Source organism: Chrysemys picta, chromosome 1, assembly GCF_011386835.1.
Source record: "Chrysemys picta bellii isolate R12L10 chromosome 1, ASM1138683v2, whole genome shotgun sequence".
NCBI lineage: Eukaryota > Metazoa > Chordata > Testudines > Emydidae > Chrysemys > Chrysemys picta.
Window position 1 is genome coordinate 307,402,335 of NC_088791.1, and position 14,228 is coordinate 307,416,562.

The 14,228-nt window shown below is 37.9% G+C and overlaps 1 protein-coding gene across 1 annotated transcript in view; it reads right to left on the bottom strand.

The window, feature by feature from the left end:
• The window catches only part of RXFP2 (relaxin family peptide receptor 2), a 68,328-nt gene that overhangs the window by 7,055 nt on the left and 47,045 nt on the right, over positions 1-14,228 (bottom strand). The window contains 3 exon segments of the mRNA XM_065581352.1: positions 656-1,066; positions 2,157-2,383; positions 7,110-7,181. Coding sequence (XP_065437424.1) covers positions 656-1,066; positions 2,157-2,383; positions 7,110-7,181 — 710 coding nt within the window.

A 14,228-nucleotide genomic window follows, 5' to 3' on the forward strand; every position in this document is an offset into this window, starting at 1 on the left:
GGTTCTGGATCAAGAGGTTAATATAGCTGAACTGTTTGGTAATAGTGAGCATAATTTAATTAAATTTAATATCCCTATAAGTGAGGGAATATAGAAGAAACCCACCAGAGTAGCATTTAACTTCTTAAAGAGGAATTACACAAAAATGAGGAGGCTAGTTAAATGGAAATTAAAAGGAATGATCACAAGAGGGAAATGCCTGCAAGCTGCATGGAAACTTTTTAAAAACATCATAACAGAGGCTCAAACTATAAGTATATCCCAAATAAAAAAACAACAGTAAGATGACCAAAAAAATGCCACAATGGCTAAACAACAGAGTAAAAGAGGTAGGTAGAGACAAAAAGACATCTTTGAAAAATAGGAGGTCAAATCCCACTGAGGAAAATAAAAAAGGAACATAAACTCTGGCAAGTCATGTGTCAAAGTATAAGTAGACAGGCCAAAAAGGAATTTGAAGAGCAACTAGTAAAAGACACAAAAACTAGCAGGAAAAAAAATTAAGTACTTCAGAAGCAGGAAGCCTGTCGAACAATCATTGGGACCACTGTAAAAATATATCTACTATACATGAGTTTTCTGTTGTCTGGAAATCAGTTTTTGTAGTGCAATAAGAGAAACAAGTAATAAAGATGTATGAAAATATTAAACTTACCAAGAAAAATCCCAAGAGAATACCCCTTGCCTCTAATTTCTTCTGTTTGATCAGAATAAAGTGGGAAACAAACTCCATTTTTTCCATAATAATTTCCAAAAAAATCCTCATCCCAAAATGAGATTATTGCTATTACAAATCCAATAAACCATATGGATACAAGGATTATTATTGTCTGATGCTTTCCTGGTCGGATATTACTGAAGGAAAAGACAATTACTAAATATTTTTCCAAAGTCAGATATGTCAACAACAAGACAGAGACCTCTGTAGAAAACATGGCCAGGAAACCCATGATATGACATGGTAAACTCTCCATCCACAGCACAGCATATTTTTTATATTGTCCACAGTATTTAATGTCAAAGACTTCAATGGAGAAGAAGTACACTCCCATCAGACAATCAGTACCTATTTAAAAAGAAATGTTCAGAGTTTATTAAAAATAGTTATTAAATTTAAAGATTTATATACTAAAAATGTTCTTAGAATTGGCCAGATCCTGGCTGACATATGCAGTAATGTAATTTAACCCAGAGTTTGTGGCATCAGAATGAATTTGATGGAAGTGGCTGAGATAGGGTGACCAGACAGCAAGTGAGAAAAACTGGGACAGGGGGTGGGAGGTAATAGGAGCCTATATAAGAAAAAGACCCAAAAATCGGGACTGTCTCTATAAAATTGGGACATCTGGTCAACCTAGTCTGAGATCATGCCATGAATACTGGGTTACGGCACTGTAGTAAATCTATGAACTGCAGGTAACCGACACCTCTCATTTGAAAATCACATACAGATAGGGAGATGAAACTACAAGCTAGTACTACTTGAGCCAAGGGAGAATTCTCTTAGCCTGGAAGTAGAATCAGATTCCATATCCTCTCTATAGGCTAGAAGAGGGCAGCATCACACACTCATTTTATAAATGGAAGCCAGTATAAATTGACTTTAAAGAAGTTGCACTTGTTTATAGCAGATCTAAATTTGGCCCTGTGTTAATATTGTTCAAATGCAGGCTCTTAATTCCAAAATTATTGTTAGACAAAATATGGTGCATTAATTTGGAGTCAATATAATTTTCTGGCTAATTATGAAACATGGAATTTATAAACCACAGTGAAGTTTACTAATTGCTGGTGCCAAAACTGAGAAGAATAAGATGGCATGGCACATCACAAAATGCATGCAATAGCCAGTCTAGCACTGGTTAATCTTTCTGTTTTCTTGGATGTAAAATTAACAGTAAAATTAATAAAGTGAAACCATTAGGCTGCATAGACTCTTCTTGTACATCTTGACCATTTGAATTTAAGGGTTAAAAGCAACTTTCTGCTTATATTTAGAATATTGGAAAATGGGACAAAAATAGCAAAGTTTGCTAATATTTTGAAGTTAATGCCTTGCTTATATTTTTATCTATAATGTAAATGGTTGAATACTCTAATGTACATAGTACAATGGTCTGTCTGATTTAAAAATAATACCACTAATGTATACTTACAACACAACATTTTGATAGACGTGGTGTGCGTCTTGTTTTCAGCACTGATAAATGATCTCATTCCAATGACAAAAAGATTTCCAAAACAGGTAACACAAGCTATGACCCAGACAAATACTCTAAGAACATTAGCCAAGAGGTTCTCAAATGATGAAATCCCATCTGTTAATGGTGTGCACATTTGCACATGGAGTGCATAGGAACAATACGGAAAATTTTTGAAATAGTTGAAAGCAAAGAAATGAACATATAAAACTGCTGTTCAAGCACAGGTCAAAGTCACAGTTATGTATTAGATATGCAATTACACCTAAAGAAGTGAAAGAGAGGAAATTCTAACAATCAAAATTATGCCTATTGGTTTAAGTAGGAGGTGTAATGTGAATAGCATTTCGCATTAGTTAGTGTAACATGCCGCCAGTGTGAAGCCCTTGATCTGTGGCTGATATTAGAAGGCTTTTTGTCAAATCAGCTCAAAGCTGGTTTTGTTTTGAGAATGTGGCTACTTTGAACTGGTGACCCTAATGCATCCCTTTGCACTAATCCAATTCTGCTGCCTTCCTTTTCTTCATACTGGGTTGACAAAGATGCAGATCTGTTACCATGTCTTGGCAGAAAAGATTTTGCCAGGACACTACTTTGCTTTCTGCATTATCAGACTGCTGGTGTGTGGACTGTAAGTTGATAGTTGACATTTAAGGCCCTCAGCAGACTGGATCTCATATATGTTACTGAGCTGACAATTCTGACTTCTTAGGCCAGATGGAATGTGGTTTCTGAGGAAGTCCCATTTCTGCAGAAGGGGTTTGTGTGGAAAAGTTCATTCCCAATGTATACTAAAAATAATAGTAAGTTTAAAGCTATTGACGTTAGGGCTGTTGATTAATCGCAGTTAACTCACATGGTTAACTAAAAAAAATTAACTGTGATTAAAAAAATTTGTCATGATTTATCGCACTGTTAAACAATAGAATGCCAATTGAAACTTATTAAATATTTGTGGATGTTATGCTACATTTTCAAATATATTGTTTTCTATTACAACAGAGAATACAAAGTGTACAGTGCTTACTTTATATTATGATTTTAATTACAAATATTTGCACTGTAAAAATGATAAAAGAAATTGTATTTTTCAGTTCACCTCATACAAGTACTGAAGTGCAATCTCTTTATTGTGAAAGTGTAACTTACAAATGTAGTTTTTTTGTTACATAACTGCACTCAAAAATAAAACAATGTAAAACTTTAGAGCCTACACATCCACTCAGTTCTACTTTTTGTTCAGCCAATTGCTGAGACAAACAAGTTTGTTTACATTTACGCAGATACTGATGACTGCTTCTTGTTTACAATGTCACCTGAAAGTGAGAACAGGCGTTCGCATGGCACTTTTGTAGCTGGCGTTGCAAGGTATTTACATGCCAGATATGCTAAATATTCATATACCCCTTCATGCTTTGGCCACCATTACAGAGGACATGCTTCCATGCTGCTGATGCTTGTTAAAGAAAAATGTGTTAATTAAATTTGTGACTGAACGTCTTGGGGGAGAATTGTATGTCTCCTGTTCTGTTTTATCCGCATTCTGCCATATATTTCATGTTATTGCAGTGATGGATAATGACCCAGCACATGTTCGTTTTAAGAACACTTTCACAGCAGATTTGGCAAAACGAAAAGAAGGTTTCTAAGGATGGATACAGCACTTGACCCAAGGTTTAAGAATCTGAAGTGCCTTCCAAAATCTGAGAGGGACAAGGTGTGGAGAATGCTTTCAGATGTCTTAAAAGAGCAACACTCTGATGCGGAAACTACAGAGCCCAAACGACCAAAAAAGAAAATTAACCTTCTGCTGGTGGCATCTGACTCAGAAGGTGAAAATGAACAGTGTCGGTCGGCTCTGATTTGGATCGTTATCAAGTTGAACCCGTCATGAACATGGATGCATGTATTCTGGAATGGTGGCTGAAGCATGAAGGGATCCTTAGTGCATCTGGCATGTAAATATCTTGCAATGCCGGCTACAACAGTGCTATGCAAACACTTGTTCTCACTTTCAGGTGACATTGTAAACAAGACGTGGGCAGCATTATCTCCTGCAAATTGTAACCAAACTTGTTTGTCTGAGCGATTGCCTGAACAAGAAGTAGGACTGAGTGGACTTGTAGGTTCTAAAGTTTTACATTGTTTTATATTTGAATGCAGTTATTTTTTGTACATAATTCAACATTTGTAAGTTCAACTTTCATTATAAAGAGATTGCACTACAGTACTTGTATTAGGTGAATTGAAATATACTATTTCTTTTGTTTTTTACAGTGCAAATGTTTGTAATCAAAAAATAAAATAAGCACTGTACACTTTGTATTCTGTGTTGTAATTGAAATCAATATATTTGAAAACGTCCAAAAATATTTAAATAAATGGTATTCTCTTATTGTTTAACAGTGCGATTAATCGCACGATTAATTTTTTTTAATTGTGCGAGTAATCGTGATTAATTTTTTAAATCACTTGACAGCCCTAATTGACATATATTTACCAAAAGAAAATATACATTGGTGGCGCGTGAATCACAGGTTAGGGGAGGCTAGCCCCCAGCCACGCCCTTCCACCCGAGGCCCTGCCCCTTCCACGCCCCCTGCCAGAGTCCAGAGCCCTCCGACTGCTGGCCTCAGCCGCAGGCTAGTGCCCCCAGCCCCAGAAGAGCAGGTGCTGTGCCCGCAGCCTCCCCAGCCCCAGAGCGCCAGGAGGGCAGGCAGCACAGCTCCAGCCTCCCCAGCCTCGGAGCGCTGGGAGGGCGGGCGGCATGCCACCAGCCTGATCCGGGGATACCGCACAGGGAGACTGGAGCAACACCGAGTGGGAAGCAGGATGGGGGGGGGGGTCTGAGGGCGGATTCTGGGTGGGGCCACACCTGGCTGTTTGGGGAGGCACAGCCTCTCACAGTCTATGATACCTGCTGTCCATGGAAATATAACTTATAATACTTTATAGTAGCATCTATGCTCTTGGTTCTAACACCTCCCAAACCTTTAGAGTGACAGAGTTTGTTTCATGGATCTCTCCTTCTAAAAGCTTTATCTTGGTCTGACATACACAAGAAGGCATTATTGCATATTTTGTCAACTCAGACGTTATGTTCCATATGCAAGAACAGTAGCTAAGTTTATAAGATACCCAATGAAGACCTCATGCATATTTGAAGAAAAAAACAAACATTAATATATTGTGAATCACACAAAATCATAAGAATACTCTTACCACCAACTGCTAACAAAGGGTCTAATCATCCAACCCTGAGTCAAGCAAGTAATTCCACTGGTTTCAGTGGAACTACTAGCATGAATAAGGGTTGCAGGACTGGGCATAAAGGCTCTAATACATCAAAGCACTTAAGCATATGCTAAACTTTAAGCATGTTAAATCCCATTGACTTCAGTGAAACAAACATTTGGTTAAGCACTTTGCGGAATGCTTTAGGCACATGCTTGAAGTTAAGCCTGTGCTTGAGTGCTTTGCTGAATTGGGGCCCTAAAGGGCTGTAACAAAATATTGGCATAAAGATCAAATTCCAAAATCAAACATTTTATCAGTGTTTGTATCCATCTATAATCGTAAAACTTCCCACTCTATTTGTGAAATGATGCACGTGGATAATAAATTGTTAACGAATATCAAAAGTATAAAAATATGAAAGATACAAATATGCAATAAAATTAAAATGGGAAAATATTCATTAGAAGACACTGTTTTTCTGAAATTATTGTGAAATGTATGAAAGTTGATATGCCAAATGACAGCATGTAGGTGTGACCCAGCCGTTTAGTGGGTGGGTCTGCCAATCATACAGAAATCTATTTAAGTTTCACACTTGGATGGCATGGGGAAGCTAGGAAAATTATGAAGCTTTCAGTTTTCAAGAAGAGTTGAGGGATGTCGGACAGAGTATAATTTGAGCTCTAGAAACAAAGTGAAGAAGAACACTGCACACTTGCTGCAGACTGCTTACTTTGTGTGTCATGGTAGAGAGGTAGCAAATGTGAACAGGGCCGGCTCCAGGCACCAGAGGGGGAAGCACGTGCCTGGGGCGGCACATGCTAAGGGGCGGCATTCCGTCCATTCTTGGGGCGGCACAGTCCGAGCGGCTTTTTTTTTTTTGCTTGGGGCGGCAAAAACGGTGGTAGAGCCGGCCCTGAATGTGAATATTATGAGGGAGCCACAAAAGAAAAAAAAGGCAGCCTAGAATGAAGCGCTAGAGCAAAAGATTAAAGATGTTCAGTTAGAGTGGGATTGACCCTATAGTTACTGCCTTGGAGAGGAAAGAGACCTTGTGGTATGTGTCCTGGCTGGGGTCAATGAGGTGAGAGAAAACATGATCCATAAGCTGGGGTCTTCTGCCTCAAAAACAGGTTAAAAAAAGGGTTTTGTAGTTCAGAGGCATCCAATAGTACTACAAGCTATGACATGTTATGAAGCTACTGAGACATGACAGTAGAGGAAAATAGTCACGTGAAACTGTCTGCACAAACATATACAGCTCTTCCCCCAGCCAAAAGATACGTACTCTTTGCATACAGTAAATTTTTGGGTAACTCTACCTCTCTTATGATGTTAATCACTTGAAGAGCTATTCTGCTTCCCAGAAGTATACGTAACTCCAAGTAATCAGGCAGAAACCCCCACCACCCGATGTCATAAAAGTGGTTACAGTGTGGGGAAGAGAGGGGTGATGCCCTATGGAAATATGAATTACATGGAGAAAATGTATTTTTCTTTATTTTATTTGTATAAAATGATATACTTAACATTTTTTGCAGAAACTGGACTCCATTGTGACAAATATTTTAGTATTTAATAATATGGAAAGACTTAATAATCAGAGCTACTTTGTACATTCTTATATGCTAAAGAAATGTCACCATGATGTCTGCTATTTTCCATGCATGCATGTAGGAAAGGTTCTTCAGGGGCTGAAACATTCTTGAATTTATATTTGGAATCTCTATAGTTTCCAGGTCTCTGGAAAAGAAGTAAACTTTGTTATCTACAAACAAACTTTAAAATAGTTTTATTTTAGTTATCACATCCTGAATTACACGAAAAAGTGTATTTCCCAAATCACATGGTAATAAGTAGCCTGTGCACAATGCACAATATGCTATTGCAACAAGACTACTCTTAGTATTTTGTTCATCACAGTGAGCTTGTTTATGGAAGAGTATAGAATCATAGAAATGTATAGGACTGGAAGCTACCTAGAGGTCATCAAGTCCAGGCTCCTGTGCTAAATGGTCTAGTAAACCTGACAGGTGTTTGTCCAACCCGTTCTTAAAAACCTCCAATTAAGAGGATTCTACAACCTCCCTTGGAAGCCTATCCAGAGCTTAACTATCCTTATAGTTAGAAAGGTTTTCCTAATATCTTACCTAACTCTCTCTTGCTGCATATTAAGCCCATTATTTCTTGTCCTACCTTCAGTGGACGTGGAGGACAATTGATCATAGCCTCTCTAATAAAATAAAACACTTAACAAATTTGAAGACTATTATCAAGTCCCCCCTCAGTCTTCTTTTCTCAAGACTAGACATGCCCAGTGTTTTTAACCTTTCCTCATAGGCCAGGTTTTTTAAATCTTTTATCATTTTCATTACTTTTCTCTGGGTTCTCTGCAATTTGCCCACATCTTTCCTAAACATGGCACCCAGAACTGGACACAGTACTCTAGCTCAGGCCTCACCTGTGCCAAGTAGACCAGGACAATTACTTCCCATGTCTGACACACGACATTCTTGTCAACACACCCCAGAATGATATTAGCCTTTTTCACAACTCATCACATTGTTGATTTACATTCAAGTTGTTATCCAACCCCCAGATCCTTTTTAGTAGTGCTACCACCTAGCCAGTTATTCCCCATTTTGTAGTTGTACTTTTGACTTTTCCTTCCTAAGTGTATTACTTTGCTTTTCTCTTTATTGAATTTCATCTCGTTGATTTCAGACCAATTCTCCAATTTGTCAAGGTCATTTTGAATTCTAATCCTGACCTCCAAAGTGCTTGCAACCACTCCCAGCTTGGGGTCATCCACAAATTTTATCATCATACTCTCCATTCCATTATCCAAGCCATTAAAGAAAATATAGTACTGGACCCAGGACTGATCCCTGCAAAGCCACAGTAGATACACCCTCCCAGTCTGATAGCAAACCATTATTAAGTACGCTTCGAATATGATCTTTCAACCAGTTGTGCACCCACCTCATCGTAATTTAATCTAGACCACATTTCCCTGAGTTTGCTTATGAGAATGTCATGAGGAACTGTCAAAAGCCTTTACTAAAAATCAAGATATATCATGTCTACTGCTCCGTCTCCATCCACTGGGCCAGTAACCCTATCAAAGAAGGAAATTAGGTTGGTTTGGCATGATCTGTTCTCGACAAATTCCATGCTGGCTATTCCTTATAACCCTATTATCCGTTAGCTGCTTACATATCTATTGTTTAATAATTTGTTCCAGTATTTTTCCAAATATTGAAGTTAGGCTAACTGGTCTATCATTCTCCAGGTCCTTTTTGTTCCCCTTTTTAAAGACAGGCACTATGTTTGCCCTTCTCCAGTCCCAGAGGATTTCACCCATCCTCCAGGAGTTCTCAAAGATAATTGCTAACAGTTCCGAGATTGTTTCAGCTAGTTCCTTAAGTATCTTCAGATGAATTTCATGAGTCCCTGCTGACTTGAATACATCTAACTTATTTAAATATTCTTTAACCTGTTCTTTTCCTATTTTGGCTTGCCTTCTTTCCCTCTTGTTAACTGTGTTCAGTAGCTGGTCCCCCTTAACCTTTTTAGTGAAGATTGATCAAAATAGCCATTAAACACCTCAGCCTTTTTGATGTCATTTGTTAAGGGTCATCTTTCCCACTAAGTAGAAGACCTACACTATCTTTTGTCTCTCTCTTGCTCCTAATGTATTTAAAGAGCCTCTTCTGATTGCCTTTTATGTCCCTTGTTAGGCGTAACTCATTTTGCGCCTTAGCCTTTCTGATTTTGTCCTTACAAGCTTGTGCGTTTCTTTTATACTCCTCCTTAGCAAGTTGTCCATGTTTCCATATTTTGTAGGATTCCTTTTTGATTTTCAGGTCATTAAAGAAAGCACTTGATGGTGCCATAATTGGCCTATTTACTATTTCCATATGTCAGATAGAATATATGTTTTGTCTCCACTAATCTGGGATTCACTAATTTGAGTGTCCAGTGATATGAGATCTCAGTCTCAAAGAATTATGATTTCCTGCTGATTATTAGGGTTATTGTGCCCTGAAATCCTTAAGGAATACACCATGTTTATAAAGGAATGAAGGGAGTCCAATAGAATATTGTAAATATGCCAAATATCCAATTCTTTATGGCACCACTTTCAGCAAACTATAACAGAAAATATTTTAAGGATACCAAAAATGTAAAAAAAGCAAAACAAACAAAAAACAAAAGACAACCTCCCCTCACTGCTCCCAAAATCTACAAAAGTCTTTGAGTCCAAATAGTCTCAAATGATTTAGAAAAATGTAGTTTCTGCCTTGTTTTGCAAACTACTGTTCAAAAGACTTGCATCTGAAGAAGTGAGATTTTTACCCATGAAAGCTTATGCCCAAATAAATCTGTTAGTCTTTAAAGTGCCACCAGACTCCTTGTTGTTTTTGTAGATACAGACTAACACGGCTACCCCCTGATACTTGTTCAAAAGACTGTACACTCACAAAGAGTGTATAGTTCAAATAACTACAGATGTAAAGCTTTTTAGATCAGTCAAAACTTAGTGTATTGATTTTATTTTAAATAAATGCCCCAGTTCAGCGATTTCTATATATCACTATGTTCAGATTCCCTGCTGATATCTTAAAGGAATCAGTTTTTGAAAGACACATTATAATTAACAATAGCATATAGCAGTCACACATTCATGCTCTAAGTTTTATGGATAAATTTTAAGACTAATTTTGTTGATTTATACAGAGAAAAAAGTGTAATTGGACCTGGTTATCTTGCATCTTTTAGCAACCTCCTTTTAATTGGGATTAAAAAAATTAAGATTAATAAATCAAACTGGTACCTGTGCATGACAATAAGTACCTGATTTATCTGTATGCATTGATGCCATTGGGAGACGTACATGCACAGATAAACCAGGTATAGATTAACCATACCTACCTGTATTCCATTAACATAAACTTCAGTCTAATTTACAATAAATTACAAATTTGGCTGGTTATAGATTGATGTTTATAATATGAATCTATTTGTCAATGGACAACCAAAAAGGATGCAGAAATTCTGCCATATATTTCATGTTATGGCAGTATGTGGGTAAAACCAGAGCAGAAGACATACCATTGTCCCCCAAGGAGTTCAATCATAAATTTAATTAGCACTTTTTTTTTTAACATGCGTCATCAGTATGTCCTCTGGAATGGTGGCCAAAGCATGAAGGGGCATATGAATGTTTAGCATATCTGGTACATAAATAGCTTGCAATGCCGACTACAAAAGTGCCATGCGAACACCTGTTCTCACTTTCAGGTAGGGTGACCAGATGTCCTGGTTTTATAGGGACAGTCCAGATTTTTGGGTCTTTTTCTTGTGGGGTTCCTATTACCCCCCACCCCCATCCTGATTTTTCACATTTGCTGTCTGGTCACCCTACTTTCAGGTGACATTGTAAATAAGAAGTGGGCAGCATTATCTCCCATAAATGCAAACAAATTTGTTTGTCTTAGCAATTGGCTGAACAAGAAGTAGAACTGAGTGGGCTTGTAGACTCTAAAGTTTCCCATTGTTTTATTTTTGAGTGCAGTTATGTAACAAAAATATCTACATTTGTAAATTGCACTTTCACAATAAAGAGAACACATCACAGTACTTGTATGAGGTGAATTGAAAAATACTATTTATTTTGTTTATTTTTTTTACTGTGCAAATATTTGTAATAAAAAATAATATAAAGTGAGCACTGTACACTTTGTATTCTATGTTGTAATTGAAATCAATATATTTGAAAATGTAGAAAAACATCCACAAATATTTATAATAAATTTAAATTGGTATTCTATTATTGTTTAACAGTGCGATTAAAACTGTGATTGTGATTAAATTTTTTAATCGAGTTAATACGTTTTAAGTTAATTGCTTGAGTCAACTGCAATTTACTGACAGCCCTATAATACTGAACCATCATTTATTTGAATCTGTTGAGCGACCTAGCTTCCATTACACATTATCAGTTACAGTATAAATCACTTTGGGCCAGATTCTGATCCCAGGAACACCGGCATAAATCCAGAGTAACTCCACTGACCTCAATTATTTTGTATTTATACTTGTGTATATCCTGTGCAATTTAGAAGGTGAATTTTGGAAGTATGTCAGAAATTTGTCTGCATTACAATCAGGGCCAGCTCCAGGCACCAGCTTAACAAGCAGGTGCTTGGGGCGGCCAAGGGAGAGGGGCGGCACCTGCGGCAATTCGGGGGCGGCAGGTCCCTCACTCCCTCTAGGAGCGAAGGACCTGACGCTGAACTGCCGCCGCCAATTGCGGCTTTTTTTTTTTTTCCAATTGCTGCTGCAGATCGCGATCGCGGCTTCTTTTTTTTTTTTTTGCTTGGAATCAGGGCCAGCTCCAGAAATGCTGGAGCTAGCCCTGATTACAATAGTATTTTACAGACTGCTTTTACATATATGCAAGGCTATCAGTGCAGAGTTTACAGGTTTCAGAGGGTACTTCTCCCCCATGTTTTGTGTATTCTCAAAGCAATGGACATACAAAAGAGCCTTGTCCAGATGTATTGGTCAAAAGACAAGACAGAACTCACAGATCCTTTCAACAATGAGCCAGGATATACAAATAGAATTATCTAGTTAAATTGCATTGGTCAGCAACTGCGTTAACTGGGCCTGGCAGCTCTAATGCAGTATTCTTGCTATAGGGCTTCCCCTGAAATGATGTATGAAATTTGGGTTCAGAAGTGTCTGAACTCAATAAGGAACATGCCACAGGTACTAGTACTTTACTTTGGATTTTGATCTTTTGACTTTACACCTGATCACATTATATAAAAATGATAACACTGGTGACTTTTTAAAGCAGCAAGAAATGTTTACAGGCTTCTTTTTATGTTACATTCCTTCTAATTTGAATAGATAAATCATATTGCTAATCTTGACAGATAGGTAGGTGCTGTATGAGTAGTAACATACCTATCAAAGACTGGTGTGTGCGCTCCCATATTCAAAACAACCAAACTTTTCTGGATTGCTCGAGTTTATTTACTTTCAGCATATATACCCATTCAAATTTCAAAAGAGTTCCCTATCTTCCTAATGCTATCCTGCTTCTGTGGTCTCTTCCAGGACTGGAAGATTTATAGGAACAGTTACACTCGCTATATTTGTTCTGTGAATGATCATGAAATGAAGCACTGGAATGTACTTAAAATAATCCCAATAGAAAAACCATTCTGATTCAGACACCATATCTTGGCATCCTCACTTCGGGTCACAGCACAATGCAGGCTTTGAACATCAATGATTTTCATGGTAAGGCAAGATAGGGGAAAGGTATCAAAAGATGATGCATAGGAGAGCTACTAAGAACAGTTTGTGGTTAGTACCAACTTCTATCTGAAACGATCTGAGCCTTTTGAAGTAAAGAATTGCCTTTTTTGCTCAGTAGAGCATTTTGAACATTCAGACAGATGTACGAGATTTTCCTCTTCTTTAACAAAAATAGAATAGCTAGAAACTCAACTATACAAAATTAATGTTTAACTTTCCATTTCTGCAGATTACTGGAAAAAGCCCATACAGTACATCAATGTGATGGTAATAATTTTCAAGTTGTACTATATTCTTGTGTTTCACCTGCAAACATGAGGAGTCTGGAATAAGTATTTTTGGCATGAACATGACATGCAGAAGGGAATCACAGATTGGGCATACAAGGGGAGACCTTGACCCTAAGTAAGGGGAAACAGAAAATCTTTTGAATTCAAACTTTTATAGTGTACCTATTTTATAAAATATGATTGATATGAATTACCTCTATTGAAATCATAGCAATCTGAAAGAAAGCTTTACAGAGGAATAAATTGCAGCAAACATTCTGGAACATAAGACCTACCATACTGGGTCAGACCAAGGTCCATCTAGCCCTGTCTCTGATAGGAGCTTGTACTAGAGCTTCAGGGGGAGTATACAGAACAATTTGGAGAGAACGATCCCTGTGTATTCCTCCTGGCTTCTGCAATCAGAGATTTACGGTCATCCTGAGTGCGGGGTTATATCCCTGACCATTTTGACTAATAGCGATTGATGGACCGATCTCTCCAAGAACAAATCTAGTTCTTTCTTTAACCCAATTATACTTTTGGCCATCACAAAATCCCATGGCAATGAGTTCCACAGGTTAATTTTGCACTGTGTGAAAAAGTACTTCCTCTTGTTTGCATTAAACCTGCTGCCTATTTATTTCATTGTGTATTGTGGGAAAGGGTAAAAAAATTTCTCTGTTCACTTTTTCCACACCATTCATGATTTTATAGACCTCTATTGTTTCTCCCCTTAATCATCTCTTTTCTAAGCTGAACAGCCTTAATCATTTTAGTCTCTCCTCACACTGAAGCCATTCCATATCCTTAACCAGGGCTGGATTTCCAATTAGGCACAGTAGCACATGCACTGGGGGGGGGGGGGGGGCAGCATTCTAAGGGGGTTGCTAAGTATGTGATTTTCTAGCCCAATTGGACTATTTTTAGATGACAGTTGTCAGGGTTTTTTAGCCGTTAAGAGTTGTGCTATTTTGGTCTATTGTGCTGCCCTGCTGCCACTGGCCACACTATGGGGAGTTCCATGTGAGGCAGAATTTTTTTCCTGCAGAAAATGGTGCATTTCTGCCTTTTGCCCACCAGAGGCCACTGTGGCACCAGAACAACTTGAATTGGTTGAGGCTGACTGGTCTGATGGGTGCAGGGCTGGCCTTACCATGAGGCAAACTGAGGCAGCCACCTCAGG